This window comes from Mercenaria mercenaria, chromosome 3 (assembly GCF_021730395.1).
Source record: "Mercenaria mercenaria strain notata chromosome 3, MADL_Memer_1, whole genome shotgun sequence".
NCBI lineage: Eukaryota > Metazoa > Mollusca > Bivalvia > Venerida > Veneridae > Mercenaria > Mercenaria mercenaria.
This window is the reverse complement of record NC_069363.1, coordinates 33,651,857-33,671,614: the sequence shown is the minus strand read 5'-3', so window position 1 is coordinate 33,671,614 and position 19,758 is coordinate 33,651,857. Positions and strand designations below refer to the sequence as shown.

Sequence of the window (19,758 nt, the reverse complement as noted above, 5' to 3'; positions counted from 1 at the left end):
AATTTTACGGCAGAAAACCACGGGTTCGTGTACTTAACCGCGAGGTGCACGACCTCTGTGAAAGCCTGTAATTCATCAAACATTTGTACAAAATGGATTCAATATAACACAACATTCTATTTGTGAGATTTAGGTTACTGATGTGATTAATTGATTGTGTTAATGTAAATGCAACATTTAACAAAAAGGGAATTCTATAATGTACCTTGGTCTTGTAATATGATATATTTTAGTTTCAGACGGTATCAATTATTTACCCTTTCAATGCAGGCACTTGATAGCTTAATTGTTTCTTTTCTGTTTTTCATTTGAGTAAGTCAAATATCTAGAAAAAATAACTGCTGAATACTGAAATGATGTTTATTACACTGAGTCTGGGTTTCGAAAAAAAGTATCACTAGAAGTATAGTACTATTCTGATGGGCTTCCACAATAAAATCAGGTGTGAAAAATATACATTTTTTTTTTACTGTATATAGCGCACAAATGCAACAGTTGCCAGACTGACAACATTTAATATTTCATCATATTTGATAAATGTAAAAAGACATAAATATATATATGATAAAGAATTAAAAAAAAAAAAAACATTTCACACATTCACGTTATTTAAAAAATACAGTACATTTTATTTTACTTGCTTATGTGGATGACTGGACCGGGATTAGCCTGGCTCCCTGGCTGCATGGTTATTTTTTATATAAATACTGCAAGCAAAATTAGAAAATCTAAAGCCTCTAAAATAGCACATTTTATCTGATGGCTGAACCATACATTCGGAGCCAGGGGCAATAAAAAATGTCGATGTAGAAATAACCTGCTGGAGTTACTTCCCTCTTAATGAATGAACTTGTATATATGTAAATAAGAACAAACATAGGGACGGGAGCCAGTCTAGACCGGGATTATCGCCTTAAAATGCTTGTTCATTTTCCCCCTTAATGATTCATAATCCGCTTGATATTTGTGTTGTTTTAAAACAGAAACGCTTCAAAAAGATTAATTATTTATGTGGGAAGAATTAACCTATATCCACAAAGAAAACAACAATTTAAAGAATTTACACCTTTTTAAAATCTCTCAAAAGCCTTTTTCCAATGAGTCAGCGTTGGTGGGTAGGTTTGACAATAGGTGAAATAATACGCAAATATATCAACGAAGAAAACCGAGGCGTCACCAATGAAGCGTATCCGGATTTTATTACAAGCGTTAAAGTTGTCCAACGGGTATTCAAATAAGCAGACGACATTGAACAACTAGCAGGTAAATACACACCTGAGATATATATTGTGTTGGCCTATAATGTAGCGCATTTGTGTTCGCTCAGACGTGACAATTCATGTTCAAAATGGAGTAGAAAAGGACATTTCAAGTATTTGTTGTTGTTGTGGCAAAATATTAACGGATTTATGGCGGTTCCCAGCGACGTTACTCTTCCGCAGCCTATATGGGGCACGGAAGCTGTGAATTTAAAGGATGTATTAATGCAGTATGAGTTACCAACCGTCGCGAGAGTGGTCAAAGGCCAGTTTATGAACATTGGTACGTCAAAGTTTAATCCACTGAAGAAATTGCATCAAGATGTGCTTGTCCATTCAATAAAAACAGGATTAAAAGTGTTAGGACATAGTGTTACTAAAGTAGAAAGTCGAGACCGACGGACTACTAGGCTTGTACCGTTAGAACAACGTTTATCAATACCAGTGACTTACAAGGGCTGGTTTGAGCTCTTGTCAGAAGATGGCCGATCTATTAAGCCTATCGAAAGTGTGCAGGAGCTCGCCAAGTTGTTTCCAAAAGTGAATAATGTTCTAGTCCGCCAAAATTTGAAGGCTTATCTTGTCAATGATACAGATGGAAAGATGACATTTGACAAGACAAAAATCGTGATAGCTGGAGAACAGTTGAAGGTGCTGGGTGAAGTACCACTTCAGCTTCCAGCTGGCATGGAAAGAAAAGTTCGATTACTCAAATGTGTAGACTCAAAAGGCGAGAATGTGTTCTTAAGTTTTGACCAGAGAGCTTTGTTTACACCTATAGCTGGGGGTGATGACGTTATGGGAGTCTTCATGATCAAAGACGTTATTCATAAATTTCGGCTCCCTCTTACTGTAAAACTGATACAAGGTGTATGGCCTAAGGTTGATTCAACTCGATTCACTGGACTTATAAGACTGGATTGGGCATATACGGATGAAACAGCTTTCGTCTGCCCACTTGATCGCAACACGCCCAGGATATACCCAATACCAACAGAGGTCAGTCTCCGACTTGTGACAGCCGTTAATAACAGTGAATTGAAAGATAATGAAGCATACACAAACATCATGGTTAAATGTAACAGGCTTGTCGCGAACTATCACAATACTATTCATCTGATAATATCAGTGCCCGAGGGGGCCGTGAAAGCCAAGAGCCACGCAAGAGCAAATATTTATTCAGACACGAATTCAAAACCAGCTCAGCCAGTAAAATCAGCCAGTCAGATGAAACGCTCGAGAAGCAGAGAAGACATTCTTAACGATGAGTTAGATGATCTCTATGGTTACTTAAGAGTAGGAAAACAGCCACCAGTTGGGAAATTCACGAGGGACTCCGATGAGGAGACCTACTACGAGGAACCAGAGTTTGAACCCATGACAAAATTTAGATCACGTTTGGATATGTTAAACAAAGGGGATGTAACAGGTAGTCAAAAAGACACGAAATATTCATTCATTGACCCACGTGCGGCACTGGACGCTAACCACAATCGTTTATCAATGTCACCAGTTAATGGTCACGTGACAAATCCAGCACCTGGTACCCCACCTGAGCTGCCCCCAAGACAGTACAAACGTGCGGATTCATCACCTCAAATTTCCGTGATAAAAACAGTCAGTAACGGTTCTCCGGCAGGGTCGGCCTCAGGGGTACGTGTAATTAGTGCTCAAACTCATGTCCTTAACAGGCGGGTTTCAAAAGAAAATATGAGTAAAGATTCTAAAGGGAGCCGAAGCAGTGGAAGCGATGAGAGAAGGGACTCTGGGTCTAGTAAAAATAGAAGTTCGTCAAAGGGACTAACGTCTCGTAAAACGTCTATGCCACTCTTGTATTTATGAAAATAATTATGTAAAAATTTTGTTCATTTGTACAGCTATATATATTTATGAAAGTGTTATGTACATTTTTAAATAATATATATATATAAATAAGTATTAAAATCAACATGGAATGTAGATTTACTGCAAAAAAATATTTTTGTAAACTCAAAGCTATGTGTATTTGTGGTTGATTTTTAGAAGGTGTTCAATCAATATTTTTGTTATAAACTGCCAGTACATGTCTGTTTATGAAAATTTATGTTTTTGTTGAACATTGGTAAGAGATATTTTGTTTAGTTTTTCCAAACCATTAACCGAAAATTAACACAAAGACTTGAAAACATTTTATTACCACGCTTTATTGTATATATAAGTCGTAACAATTTTCACAGTCATGTAACAATCGCCATTTTTACACGACGTTTGCTGTCAAAGTTTTTATTGCAAATGAAATGATTGTTACGCCATTAAATAAAACATCATTAAATTACCTATCACTAGGACTGAAAGGGATAGGTTTTTTGTTACTTCGTCGAATGATGAGAAATATTGCCTGAAGTGGTTCAATTTTTTGAAACGAAATATTGCCAAAAGCGCCTGTCACTGAAACATTTTTATATAGAATTCAACTATTTAAGTTGGTGAGATAATGATTTATCTTGATAGCATTAATTATAGTGTTATAAGGCATGCTGATTCCAAGATCAATATTGTATCTGGTAGCAGATGCTGGTTTCTTTCAATCACTACCATTTTTACAAGCATCAAACGTTCAAATCGATACGTCGGCTTATAATCCTATTGCTGTATAAAGGCCTGGTTAGAGATTATAACTTTATGCGCTTCAGACGCTGTATTTGGTGACATATCGACATTTTGCCATCCAAATTGCACGATTGTAGCTTTTTATTCTGTTTTTTGAGGTCATAGAGTGCATACAATTGTTCATTGTTTCAATTAAAACCCTACATTGAGTTTCCATGCATTTTATTTCAGTGAGCATTTAAAACAGAGGTCATTTAAAACATCTTAGCAATACAATTCTCAGGAGTGTTGTATCTCAGAGACTGTTTGCTCAAGACTATACCCAGGAACAGTGTTCATTTTTCCGGCCAGAGATTCAAGTTTATGTTTTCACAACAGCTCGTATTGCAGACCGAACAAAGCGTATTTTATTTCATTTAAAAGTATCGATTTCAGTAAACAAGATTGAAGGTTAAAACACATTTCATACTGTAATGACTTAAAATTATGGTTTCGAGCTATTAAATTTTATCTAGGATATTTCTTTTGGGTAGTAATCCACACAACCTGGAGACTAACAGATACAATTGTATACAGTTCTGTTATTTAATATCATAATATCTTCCAGCTCAGCGTTAATATTTTTCGGATAATACTATTCAGATCTTTTGAAGCGCAAAATCATTTAAGCTTATTTTTCCATTATCTGTAGAATTACTATATTGCTTAATCAGCACTGTATTTCAATATTTTTGGTTCATCTATGCATGTAAAAGAAGCTAAAACTGTTTTATTATTAACATTTTTTAAATTTGTGCACTTTCCCTTGCTGATATAAAAATGTTTACCTGTTCTATTAGTTGACAATTTTTTATTGTGCGACAAATTTTGTTAACCTGTCGCAATTGTGCGTCCATCTGTGCGTTTAGTTTACTTTTAATGAATACAGAATGTAAGTTTTACTGAATACATATTTAAAATATATGAAAATAAGATATTCGACATTGGTTTCCAAACAGGAGTACATCTGTCTTTATAGCAAACGTGGAGTACTCCCCAACAATATCCAATCTGTTTTTCACGTTTTTGCTTTACAATAATTTATGTGGTACGATTTATTTATAATGCTTTAAAATAATAAACGGCATATTCTGTTAACCACAAATTTCCCCCAACCTTTAATGCCCGTCATCTTGCAATTTTACAATTATTTATATGCATATGTCTTACTGATGCGCACCAAAATAGATTTGCTTGTTTTTGATAATTAAATTCTTGAGGGATGTTACGTTTATTATTAATTGACTAAACGCTTTTGTTGCGGTGTTGTGAATCTGTTTTTTACCCATAAAACATTATTTCCGTTTCTTTCTCTATTGTTCGGTTCAACTGTGCGATGAGATGTTTTACTATTATTGCCGAAAGCGTAAAAGTCGTACAATTATGTAATATTTTTACACTGCAATTATTATTATAATGAAGATAAAGTCATGAAATATCTTAAAATATTTTATATCTTGATACTTTCTTTGCATCAGTAATACAATAAAAAAATCTTAACAAATAAAGAAAACGTGTGCATGTTGTGTTTATACTAGGTGCGTGTGCACGTGTGTTGCGTATGCATCGTAACGTTAAAATACCGTAAGCCTGAGCAATGTGTTAGGGTATTCATTTTATTTTTAGATAAAAGAAGAAGCCGAAACACGCTTCAAAAGGTCAAAAATACTCGGGTTAAGGGACCCCGCAGAGTGTAAACGTCTTTTATCTATGATCATTTTACTCTGAATTGTTACACAAGTGTCTCCACAAAACCAGTTTCATTTTATCCTTCCTACTTCCGCCCAGTACATCCCAACCCAGCACACTATACAACCCATGAGTAACTTTTTTTGTTATTTTTACTCTCACCACTTTCCTTTATCACTCCATATTGTTTCTTAGTTCCTATTTTATCTACCTACAACCCCACATTACAGATTCCGTCCCCGACCTATGCTTAGATATTTTTCATTCTCCTTAATCTTTTAATTTCTTCTCTTTGAATTCATCCTTGGTTCATGTTATAACCCGCTTGAAATAGTTTTGAACTCTAATGTGACTCCTATCCACATACACACCCTTTCTACTCCTACCTCCATTATCCCTACCCCTCTCCCAAAAGTCCAAAACATTTTTTTCATGCACTTTCCTTTTCCTGTTATATTATAATAGTTTGATTATCCATATTATTTCATCGTATGCAACCCCCAGCCCCCATTTCACCCACTCCTCTAGACTGGTATAAAAGCCGTAGACAGCTCTTGTCACAGAACCCTTGATATATTTTTGTACTTTAGCTCTACTGTCAGCTTAAGAACATATGTCCCAAAATCGTCTCACCATGGGGCCCGACTGCAAAGCGCAAGGATCACGAGGTTATGAGTTCAATCCCCGGGCAGAACTTGTGTTCTCTGTGACAAATTTGTGTCCCAAATCATTCCGTCCTGCACCTTTGAGTTATGTGGAGAAGTTGGCAGTTACTTGCGGAGAACATGCTGGTACTGCCCACCGTTATATAACTGAAATACTGATAAAAGCGGCGCTGAACGCAAAAACAAACTAATTACTTCCGTGGGGATTTCAATGTCACTGAATCATTAATGTAGCAACTAGGAAGTAAAAATTTCTGTACTAACATTTTACCACGAAAACATCCATTATTGATGTTCTGTGATAAGATCTACATGTTGCTACTGTAAAGAATACCAGTTGGACCCAATGGTGATCAATGTAAAATGACACGTACGTCATTGTAACAAAGGTCAGTTGGGGGAAATCTGACTGACCGATCGATGTGGTCCAGCTTGTTAGTATGTAATTATTCGTCTTTGAATTTCATGTTTTTCTGAAGACTGGCGTTTGCAACATATGCATTTGCACTTTTTCAATGGAAAACGACGAAATATACGATTTCACTGCTGTCAGTAACAATCGAATGTGAAAAAAGTGTCTTAACGGGAATGGCTTCCAGGTCGTCCAACAACAACAAAAAAACAAAAAGATATCAAGAAATTATTATTATTATATTTCGAAGAAGGCTTTGAAAGATTGAATATTCTTGAAACACATGAGAATTAGTTATTTTAACTATATTTTTAAATTGAAAAAAAAAAAAAACTTACACCACGATTATTATAGGCCTACGCCCGGCTCTGAAAGAGCGGGGCGTATTGGCGGGCTGGCGATCGGCGTCTTAAAGCATGTCCGCTCTCTAAGTCAAACAGTTTTTATCCGATCTTTATCAAAATTGCCGATAATGTTTGTGGGCATAATATCTCGGCCAAGTTCTATAACCAGCCAAATCGCCCCAGGCACTCTTGGATTATGGCCCTTGAATTACGCGAAATCTGCGAATTTAGCTTGTCCGCCCTCTAAGTCGAACAGTTTTCATCCGATCTTCACTAGACTTGGTGACAATGTTCGTGGGCATCATATCTCGGCCAAGTTCGATAACCACCCAAATCGCCCCAAGCACTTGTGGATTATGGCCCTTGAATTACTCTAAATCTTTTTATCATATGTAACTGAATAATAAGACGGGCGTGTTTTGTGACAGTCTGACACTCATGTTTTTTCCATGTTATTTCTTTAATGATGTTTGTCACGGTGGTACAATGTATTGTATAGATGATCGTTATGTACGAACTCTTGTGTATCGGCCAAGATTGTAGGAAAGTATTTTTAATGCCGCGAGCACTCAGCTTCAATTCCCAACTAAGATGTATGCTTATTCTTGATTAACAATTGTAAGATTGTTGGGAAACAAAAATCAGTTTTTAATGTTCATAATATGATCAAACTTCTATTTTACAGAAAGAACATTTTAGGTCAGTCCATTAAATCTAAGCTTCAGCGCGGGAAGGTGGACCCTCCTAGCACACACTTCTAATAAGTGTGTTAAAAGTGTTTCAACATTGTTTTGCTTGCTATGGCCAAAGAAGTAACAAACGTCAGAATCAAAACTTATAGTTGTTTTCTCGACACTTATTTAATATGTAAAATGCAAAATAAATAAAGATGGGCGTCCATATATGGACATAGTTCGTCAGATCTGTTTTTACTTTATTATAGGATTAAGTGTTCCCTGCGACATTACGCACACATTGAATAAAATGGGGGTTATATAAATATGCGCGTTATAAGGGAGGACTTACACATGCATGAACACCAGTAATATATAATTCAATCCATATAATTTCATATAAATTTTCATATAGATTTCTCATTGCTCTGTTGATTTTGCTCTCGGCACCAAGAATTTCGAAAACATTTTGAGTCGGAAGCATGAGTAATGGATAGATAACATGCATGTGCTCACACTTTCTCTCCGCATTAAATAAGAAAGTTGCTGCTGTTGGTTTTGACATATGCTACACTAAACATTATCAAGAAATATCTTTAAAAATGATGGTCGGCGAATTGTAATAAGGAAAGAAGTTTATGAATTTTTCATCTAACATTCATCTTTCATCTAACATTTGTCAAATTGCAAAACTAAACACCGCACTTTAACAATTTAAATGGTTCTCTTTTATTTTTTCGCAAAGGTTTCGTAGGGTTGCAATTTTTTTCGTTTATTCTTAGACGAATAATTACAGCAGTTGTTTGATGAAGATTCATGAAGTGGTTCATGAGAAGAGGTCATTAAACGTGTTTATATTTTTAGCTAAATTGGTCCCTATCCCCATGTGTTACAAAATAGCAGGAGACCTTACGATATTGTTACACATCGAGTTTGATAAAAAATCCATTACATTTTAGTGGTTAATGCGAAGAAAGGCATATCTGCTTTTAGCTATAGTGGTCCCTAATAGGGCCCAAGTTCCTATATAAATAAATTTGGAAGAGGACCTTATAATGATGCTCCAGACCAAGTATGACAAAGATCCACCAAGCTGTTCATGAGACGCTGTATAAAGGCATTTCTAGTTTTAGCTCTAGCAGCCCCATAAAAGGGATCAAATGTCCCAGCTGAACAAAGTTGGCTGCGGGCCTCATAAAGATGCTACAAATCAAGTTTGATTAGAATACATGAGAAAAAAATTTTTTAGTTATTATTTTTATTTATTTCTAAAATAGGCCAACTGATCCCGCTTTAACAAATAGCATATTCGCTATTCATGAATCTTTGGACAATGACGTCACACCTATAAAAAAGTGAAGGTCAAGCAAAACATACAATTGTAATTATTTCAATATTTCTGTTTCATAAGCAAAGTTTGACCATAGTCATATCACATAGATAAACTGTATGCAGCGTACCTTCATTTCAGTGTAATGAGATTCAGTCATTATATAGCATATATATAATAAAACAGATTTCAACTGAGTTCAATATTTTCATACCATACTAAAGAAAAATATTCAATAAATCAGTTAAATAATTTATAACAAATATATTAAAGCAAACAAGTACTCATTTTAATATGCAATCTGAATAAGTCACAAAGCAAGAAACCTTTTCATATACAGACGACAATTGTAGCAAGGAAAATCTTTTAAAAAGCACTTCTCTACATAAAAGACTCTTATCACACCCTTATTCATGTGATACGCAGACCGTATTCAGCTCTTTCTTTAATTTGATATATGTTGGTATTTGAACAGGTTTTTATCATATTTATTAAACTTACTTATCATTTTGAGATAAATCAATATTCTTGCTAAATATACTGAGCCAAAGTTAGCTTTAAACCTGTGAACAGCGTCGTTTAGGATAAACGCTTTGTCTACATTTCACTCAGCGTAGCACAATCAACAGAGTGAAAGAAATTGACACTCTCGTCCAATCAGGCAGAGTGTAACATAAATCTTCCATTTTGATAAACTATCTATAATGCGTTATCAAGTAGTTTGATTTGCAAACTGAAGTCACGTGGCATAGGTAACGAAAACGAATATAGACGGCGTCGCCGAAAAAAGATAAACAATTGATTGATTTTATAAATGTTTGAATTATAGGTCGTTGATATGGCAGATATTTATTTTTAGATTTCAGAGATTTAGTTACAGTAACACTGTATATGGGAAAACATATAGTAGTTCATTTTATTTAGTGATGACTTGGTCTTATTGACAATAACTGCCAATATCGCAATGAACAAAACGGTTCATGCAAGTTAAAGGGATTTTACCTATATACCATATACTACACCAAACAAATATAAAATATTTATTTTTAAAGCTCTTTGACTATACAAAGTCTAACAAAAAAGACACAAACGTTTATCATACCACTATTACTGGAATATGACATAATGGACTGAAATCAAATTACTGTGCTTCATTTATACCGGAGACAGATCATTATTATTTCATCGATATCAATTATATTTTTAGCTCCGCTATTCAAAGAATAAGTAGAGCTATCCTACTCACCACGGCGACGGCGCCGGCGTCACACCTTGGTTAAGTTTTTCGTACCAGTCCACTTTTTGACAAAGGCTTTTGAGATAAAGTTTTGAAATTTTCAACACTTGTTTACCATCACCATATCCAGTTGTAGGCAAGAGTACATAACTCTATCAAGGATTTTGACTGAATTATGGCCCCTTTTAACTTAAAAATCTTGGTTAAGTTTTTCGTACCAGTTCACATTTTGTGTAAAGAGTTTGACATATGGCTTTGAAACTTCTATCCCTTGTTTATTATTACAGTCTCTATCTGTAGGCAAGAGTACATAACTCTGTCAACTATTTTGACTGAATTATGGCCCTTTTTGGACTTGGAAATTGGTACAATTTGTGTACAAGTCCATGTTTTGTCAAAACTATTTGACATGTGGCTTTGAAAGTTTGCACAATTGTTCATCATCATGATTTATATCTGTAGGCAAGAGTACATAACTCTGTCAACTATTTTGCCTGAATTATGGCCCTTTTTTGACTTGGAAATTGGTTCAGTTTTCGTACAAGTCTATGTTTTGTCAAAACTATTTGACATGTGGCTTTGAAACTTTGAACACTTGTCTATCATGATGATTTCCATCTGTAGGCAAAAGTACATAACTCTGTCAACTATTTTGGCTGAATTATGGCCCTTTTTGGACTCGGAAATAGGTTTTGTTTTCATACAAGTCAACGTTTTGTCAAAGCTATTTCACATGTGGCGTTGAAACTTTTAACACTTGTTTATCATCATGATTTCCATCTGTAGGCAAGAGTACATAACTCTGTCAACTATTTTGGCTAAATTATGGCCCTTTTTGGACTTGGAAATCAGTGAAGTTTTTCGTACCAGTCTATATTATGCCTTACCTGTTTGTCATATGGCTTTGAATCTTTGACCACTTGTTTACCTTCATAGTCTACTTACCTAGGACAAGGACTTGAGCTCAGTTATGGCCCTTTTCTGGACATAGAAATTAGTTAGGTTTCGCATACCATTCGATATTTTGTCTATCAACAGTTTGATATATGGCTTTGACACTTGCTTACTAACATGGTCACACATTGCATTATAGTGCAAAACTTATCCAAATCCACAAATGCAGGTACATTGTCTTATCTGTTCCTTTTCTTTTGTCTGAAAATCTCTGGTATTATTTTGACCCAATACTTCTATCAATGCTTCGAATAGTCGAGCGCGCTGTCAACAGACAGCTCTAGTTATCTATCAGCTCAACTACACCGTTTTCCTAAACTAACAGTATCTGTAAGCATGTAAAATAAATATGTCAGTATGTTAGAAGCATAGAAGCAATTAATTAAAATATTAGCAAACTTGGTTTGAGTCGGTTTATGACAGATATTTAACTGCACAACACCCGTCACGACCTTTAGAACATGCATGAGCTAAACTTTTAATTTTAAAGAACATGGAATGAACTCTGTCGCCTCAAAACTGAATCAAAATACGTAGCGACTTTTTACAAGTCTGAAGGTCAGTGTGTATATATATGGATCAAAAACTATTCCCATGTCAACCCAGTACCGTGAAGTTCGTCAGTACAGTACCATATCTAACATTCGTACAACCAATTGAACTGGCCTAGGGGTCTGTGAGATTTTTATCAAAGTGACACCTGGCGAAAGAAAGAATGACAGAAAAATGTCATATATAGATACGTATGATCAAATACATTAGTATTTATAAGTGTATGGCACCACGGTGTGAAAGTTGACTGGTGCATAGAGTCAACATGTCACAAAGTGCAGGGAGCTGTCACAGATGTTAGCATTTAAGTTTATAAAGTTCATAAGTTCGATCATTGTTAGGAAGCTACTAAGTTGGGTTGTGGAAGGTCTGCCATCAGCAAATCTGGAAAATCGTATTAAATTTGAAACTAATCAGAAAAAATTCAATAATTGTCGTAAGTTTAATTATAAGTTTCTTGTCTGTCAATCGTATAGACGGAACATCTCTTAGCATGTCGTTCATAGCATATCCCATATATATAGAAATGTGTCACCATAGGATACTCGTAAAAATGCTTCTTAGAATATAGTATTTATTTGAAATATGCCGTAACATTATTCTTAAAGGGAGAACTTATACATGTATACCCAAAGAGCGTTTTGCCCGTCATCAGCCCCCAAATGAAATACGAAAGAATTGGTCCATAATTACGTTCTTTCAAAAAGTCTTTATATACTAAAAGAACTAGTATTTATTGGTAAACCCATTTCCTGAATTAAGCTTTTTTTAAATGTCGGCAGGTAACTCAAAATGAATATTTCAAATGTTAACAGACAATCAAATTTGAATCTTGGACTGAGATGAAGGTCCATACCCATATGGCTGTTAAAACGCACCTGTTAGCCAATTAAATAATGTCAACCTGTCTACTTTTATATTTAGTAGAATGTATTTGTTAGCTACTGGGTTGCAAAATACTACATTCGACAAACATTTAATATAGTGTCCAAATCTCTCAGAAATGTGTATGTAATCTATGAGAAAACTTGTGCAAAATGTCACCTAGACTGTCAGATATAATCTTTCAGAAACTTTAGTGTAAAAGTTACATAATCCTAAAGAAACATGGCCGATAAATAGAGACACGTAATCTTAAACAGACTTTGGTATAAAAGTAGCATAATGTATTTTAAAACAGTGAATACGATGTCATACGTTTGCTTATTTCTTCACAATCTGCGAAAATAGTTTTGCAAATGAAAAAAAAAGATCACTTTAATTTATTACCTAATGACATATTCAATGAGTCGCGAAAAAGATATAAATGTCTGCATCAAAAGAAGTGTAATATACCGACAATTCAAGAAAATTGCCTGTTTTATCTAATCGTGATTTAATCTAAACATTTTGTAAGAAAACGAATAAGGCCTTTCAACGAAGTGTTAAATTCAGATCTAATGACTGTATATGTCTTATAAATATTTCTAATGGGAAAATCGTGTCTAATGTAATTCATACCATGAAAATTCACGAAATGAATTAGAAATAAATGAATGACGCACGTACGTTTTCAACTGGCTGAACATTTACTAAAGAAAACGTTACGAGGTACGGCTAGACCGTGTGTGAGGTGCAGAAACTAGGGGTTAATTCGTTCGTGGTCCGCTCACTCACAATACTTGCATATGAAATTTTTTCAGACCTTTTCGTGCAGTTTACTGAGAGAGAAATATTACATAGAAGATTTGTTCAAAACAACCCAGCGAGAAAATGTTCACTTTACAAATCACCGTTTTACTGAAACAAACCATAGAGTGCATAAAGCGGTCAAGAAAGGGTGTTTGACGTGGAAAAAGTAAGTATGTAAGAGTGATTTGTAAACAGATAAAAACTAGCTCGTCAACAAGTTTTAACATAGGATTGATTTCACCATATTCATATTGTATGCTCTCGGTGGTATATATCTGAGTGATTGATCTGTAACCATCAGTATGTCGATATCAATTTTCAATTTTTGTACGCCCAAAGTCAACATATTAAACTATGAATGGCTGAATGAGTATGCAAAACATTTTTCAGTTGTTTTTGTTCCTGTTCATCTACAATATATACTTATAAAATTAGCAGATTGTGGGCTAGGAGAACGCCGTTCTGAATCTGATTAGGATTAAGAAGCTGATTTTTACGGTCTTTGCACGTCAGCCAAAGCAAACTGCTGGCTATAGAAACTGACACCAACCACTGTTAGTCCGTTGTTCTGAAAACTGATTGTTACCATTGTTATTTCAAAGGATAAATGATCTAGTACGAGAACCGGCCAAAATGGTCGTTTGCACATATATTTTTTCGTCCGAAAAACCTCTTATTTGATATAAATTGTAACACAAACCCACCTTTCTGGTGCCATCTATACTTTTCCAGTGAGAAACATCTGACTTGCATGAAGGTGAGCCTCACTGATTACAGTACTCACGCTCTGTACTTACAAAGTCTGTTTAGATCAAATAATCTGTAATAATGTTTATTTCTATCTACATAATGACGCTGCCATTTTCTCAGAAAAGCCTTTTCTCTCTACGCACATCTCAACTCTGCTAGAATCAGAGATGAGTATATTTAAAAAAAAATCAGAAAGTGCTAGTTTTAAAGGACTTTAACGAGTGACGCAGGTCTACCTACGCTCAAGTTGAATATTTCTCATCCAGCATAAAGTAACGTTATTCGGTTGGTTGTGACCGTTCAGATTAATGTTAAGAAATCATAGCTCATCAACGGATATCGTTAATTTTCAGTGTTGAATTAAATTTTGTAATCACTGAAAAACAAGGTAATCAGACAAATACAATTGTCAGATATGCTTACATTGGAGTTTTAAAGGATTATATATTTTTATTAGTAAAATTAAGAAGAAATTATCAATGTTTTAAATATGTCAAAAATCTTAAATCCTTGAATGATTATGTGCTCTAGACAAGTAATCCGATTATACCTGTCAAACGATTAATAAGTAAAATCTTATTAATAACGTAACGCCTAGATAACTGTTTTAACGACTGCCTGCTGAATGTCCACGAACTTTTACTATCTTTCATCAAAATAGAATGTGTGTCTTTTTCCTATAACAATGCACTTCAGCCTGTCCTTGTTTCAGTAATTTGTCAACTCACAAGTCAAGTCTCATGGACAAAAACACCGATGAATTGCAGTTGAACTATAACGGATTAACAAAGATAGAAACAGGATTTCAGAAGCTGTCGAACACGAAGACATCCTGTAGATATGCTAGATAACAATAAACAATAACACACAATCTTAGAGCATTACACAAAGCTTTTGCCATTGATTAGTCAAATATTGCTTTGATACTCTGTAATCGCTTTTCCCCCAAGGCTTGCAAAAGGCTGATAAGTCGCCCTGTCACCATTGTCCTCCTATTCTTGTCTGTGTCTGATAAGAAGTTAGCTACAACAACCATATTAACATTCACTGGTACTGCATTGCTTTCTAAAATACTTATCAGTTTTGCTAGTGAAACACTTATTTGACAGACACCCAGTCCTGAAACAAATTATACAATCCTCCCCAGTCCTACAACAGTTTGATACAATATTGTTAGGAACATCCACAAGCGTTAAACATGTTAAAGCAGTCTGAAAGAAAATCTTGGTTGGTATTTTTACGTGAACGTGATACTAAAACACTCCTCCGCTAAATTCCTTGTATGTTTAGGTTACGACAGAGGTTCTGTGAAAGCGTTTTTCTTAAATTTTCAAACGTTGTCTTTTTATTGCTTTTATAAATTAAGAAATAACCTATGCATATTTGGAAATGTTTTTTTTTTTTTTTTAATTTCTAAATATAAATTCATTTGTACAGCAAAACTAATCATACTGCCTATATTGAGCTACTAAAGCATGTATGTCATTTAACATAAAATGGTTTACCCATTTTCAATTTTTAACAAGGCTAGCTAGGGCTATACTCAAAACTTGTACTGTAACAAAGTGTTGTTACCTGTCTTCAATTTAAGGTAGTAGAGGTGTAATAGCAATGTTTACAAAATAGCATTTGCTTGGTATATTCTTAAAAATGACCGTGTTTCGCACTGCTTTGCAATTTTTTACTAACATTTACCATGCCGTTTTTTTTCAAAATTTTGTATAACTTACGGTATCTCCTCTAGCTCAAGTAGAAACAAATTTCAAAGTGATGACCAATATACAAAACGTTTGCAGAAAACTCAGTTTACCATTTATTTTAATAAAAGAATCATCAAACTATTGGTAAACAAGTATAAAACACAAAATAAAAATATGAGTATCATTTTATCTAGCGTTCCTCGAGTAAACGGACTTAATGATACAGAATTCTAACTTCAACATTGAACAAATAAGGTCGAATCCTGCTGTTTCTGTTTTGAATTTTGCTTACTTCATTCAAAAATGACCTTGGGGTAGACGTAAAACCTACCTAGATTTCTTCCACAATATGTAATCTAAAGAGTGAAAGCAAAATAGAGAACTTTTACCACATGTAACTCAATATTTTTAAAGATGTGTAACTCTACCCCTTCTGTTTAAGTAGTAAATTCACTTTGAACAGCAAGAAATCGCTTATCAAATTATTTTTTTTCCATTTTTGTACAATAAATTAATCATAGATCTTGAAAGAAGTAAAAGCTTACCAGAAAAAAACGGAAAATAAGAGAAAAAAAATTGGTCCCAGTAGGGCTTGAACCTACGCCCCATGAGAACTGCAGTAAAAGTGGGCTTATGTTAGGAATTGAATACTCTTCAAAAAGGAGGTACTCTATTATACATCTACTACCTTAATTCATGCCTGACATGTACATTGACTGAAGGTTATGTCCCAAACCATACCAAAACTGTATTAACATTGAAACAACACAGTTTCTTTCACGGTTTCCTGAGCCACTCAAATACAAACTATTGTCTGTTTGTTTATCTGCCTGTCTGTCTGTATGTCTGTCTATACACAACCAATTTTGCAACGTATTTTCTGTCAAACGGTAAGTCTGATAAAAAGAATAACACCATCACTTTACATGCAGTCAGCAGCTGACTATAATACTACTAGTATATGGTTAATAGGTGAGCATTTTAATATATTATTTTGGAATTATTTTTTCACTCATACAATGCAAATCATATTTTATAAAGGAATTATGAAATTGAGTAACAAATAAGCATAATCAATAGGCTAGCTAAACCTATCCATATTCACCTGGAATTTTTTGGAAGACAAGAAAAATCAACAAAAAGGGGGTGGGGTGTGGTCAAAGCATTTGTTGGCAATAAGATAGATTCAAACTATTAAATACAGTAGGGGATATCTGGTTATACATGTATTGTTATAAAATAAAACAACCATAAGAAGTTATATCATTTACGTATGTTAAATTATCACGCATGATAAATTCAGTGTCTCAGTTAAAAGTCTTTGATATATCATAATGAGATATGGAACCAAAATTTGTAGTCCTGTTTGGCGCCATATCCCTATACTGTGTTGGTGCGCCGTAAAACCCAAATAAATAAATAAATAAATAAATATCATAAACATATTTAATAACTTATCTTATACCAATGTATATGAATTTTATTGTATCACACTTAAGCAAACTGGTACATGGAATGTTGATCTCATTGCCTTGTTTGTTTTCAAAGCAGAGACATATATCTATAGCTGGGACTTTAATACAAGGGACAGTTAAATGTTCCTCAAGGGAAGGTTTTTTGCATGCCACATTTACTGAAACTTTTTTAACCTTTCCCGCAAGCTATATAGTCATGTTTGTTCATAAGAGATATTCTGTATAATTCTCTCCCTTTCCATCTCAAACTACTAAAGGCATTTGCTGAGGTCGTAAAAGCGAAAAGTACAATTAAAAAAAAACAACTTTTTTTTTGAAAGGTCATCTAGTCGGTAGGTTCAGCAGAGCATTAGTGCTAGGTGCATTAGGTGCATGTTATTCATTTTAAAACTCTAAATTTCGTGATACTATATTTATAGGCCCGACATACATTAGGCATCTTGTGTAGCACTCGAGTAGCCATATAATTACTATATTTAAGTCTGGAAGGTTTTCGACCCAGTTTGAGCCCGTATGTCGGGCGAGGAGATAAGACATGAATACTATACATGAACGTGTAGTTATGAGTCCTACCAAGATCAGGTGCCATAGTATTAAACTCTAGAGATTGAGAACAGGTCATAGAAGGTGATTGGAAAGTGTCCGAAGTGAGAATATTTCACTATTTTCAACATAACTGAAAGGTCGAGCCCATACCACCAGAACATACTGTACACATATCCTTTACACAGTTTAAAATTTGGAGTACCCATAGGAACTAGGGTATGTCATACATCGCTGTACCTTATGCACCTGTCAATATTTTGCCCGCCCAGGGGGGCGGCGGGCTGACCCAGGGGAATTTGACATTTAAAAAAAATGTTGTCTAAATCCCCACCCTAGAGACAACCTTTTTTGTCTAAATCCCACCCTAGAGCCTTGTTGGTACATCAAATGTTTGTCTAATTCCCGCCTGTCGGAAATTGCCTTCTGTCTAAAGTCCCGTGTATGCCCGCCGCTCCCCCGGGCGGGCAAAATATTGACAGGTGCATTAATTAGTGTATGTTCAAGTTAGTGTATGGTTTACATATATATCTACTACGTATGAGTCAGTTAATTTAGCCCATATTAAACAATTATGCCTTTGACAGACGGACAGACGTTTAAATTTTTGCGGATAAAAAGGCAAAATACTACGTCGAAATTTTAAGTTTGTATGTTACGTGTCTAATAAATAACATGCTCCTCCGAAGGCTCATATACCTATAAGCCGAAGTTGCTAAGTGAGCGCTCAATGCTATTTAGTAAAAAGAATGATAGAGTCGGTTACCCTTAAGTACAGTATGAATCTAAATTATTTTTTAAGGTGTGGTGCACCCTGTGATTGACTGAATTCTATAGCCAGTGCTTTTAAAGACACGGGTAGTCTGTCTGTAGGACAAAAATGTCACATAGTGTTGAGAGTATACATCTTTCGGAATCACCGAGGTCAGTGGATCCAGGTGCGGTATTTGAAGGGGAATAACTGAACCAAGTGCATTTATATATTTTGTCTAAAGTTGTTCACCTTATTTCGCAACTTCCTGATATGTTTAGCGACCAAAACCATCGAGGCTTCTATCTTTTTTGTTTTGATCCTGAAGACTTACCTAAAACACAGTAACAGGTAGTTTAAGATGTGGCTTCTATCTTTTTTAGTTTTGATCTGAAACTTAATTTTGATAAAAGAACACAGTAACGGGTAGGATATGACATGGAAAGTACTCGAGCGGTACATTACATGTGCAGAAAGATGTGTTATTAACTGGCATTAATAAAGTTATAAAGTTTTCCACTTGACAGTAAAAAATATATAATTCAGCATCAGAAGTTGTGCATCTGGGGTTTCGTTTGAGATATCACCCAGTAAGACCAGAGTTATGACCATTGACTTAGTAAAAAATTGTGTCAAGTATTTGGCCTAGGTTTATAAAACATCATAGGAATATTATTCAGCATGTGAACTTGTGCAACACCAGAGTTATGGCTCTTAACTTAGTGAAAAGATAATAGTTTGTGCCCCATGTATCTCAAAATGTACTTAACATAGAGCCATAAATCATTAGTGCGTTATTTTACAGCATGTAAAGTTGTGCACCTGGTGTACTCTTTTGGATTTCAATAAAATAGGCCAGAGTAATAGTCTTATTAAAAAATGTGTTGCAAGCATCCTAATATTTCACCTAGAGTCAAGAAACCATGTACAGTGACAGGAATGGTAGTGGGTGTGGGGGAGGGATGCGGCACATCTAGTTTCAAAATGACTTAATTTGGTTGAGAAAATCTGTAAAAAGATCCTTTGGAAGCAAAAATGCAACCAAGAAGAGTAATAGCAGACTCGGTTTGATTGAGTTTGTTCATGAGAGGTAATGAAATGTGCAACACCTCTCAAATCTATAT

General features: G+C 34.8%; 1 protein-coding gene across 1 annotated transcript; it reads left to right on the top strand.

The window, feature by feature from the left end:
• Nucleotides 1-1,218: 1,218 nt before the first annotated feature.
• On the top strand, nt 1,219-5,400 carry LOC123525136 (uncharacterized). Its single transcript, XM_045303907.2, has one exon. The coding sequence runs from the start codon at nt 1,410-1,412 to the stop codon at nt 3,099-3,101; it is 1,692 nt and encodes a 563-aa protein (XP_045159842.2). The 5' UTR covers nt 1,219-1,409; the 3' UTR covers nt 3,102-5,400.
• The last annotated feature ends 14,358 nt before the right edge of the window (nt 5,401-19,758 follow it).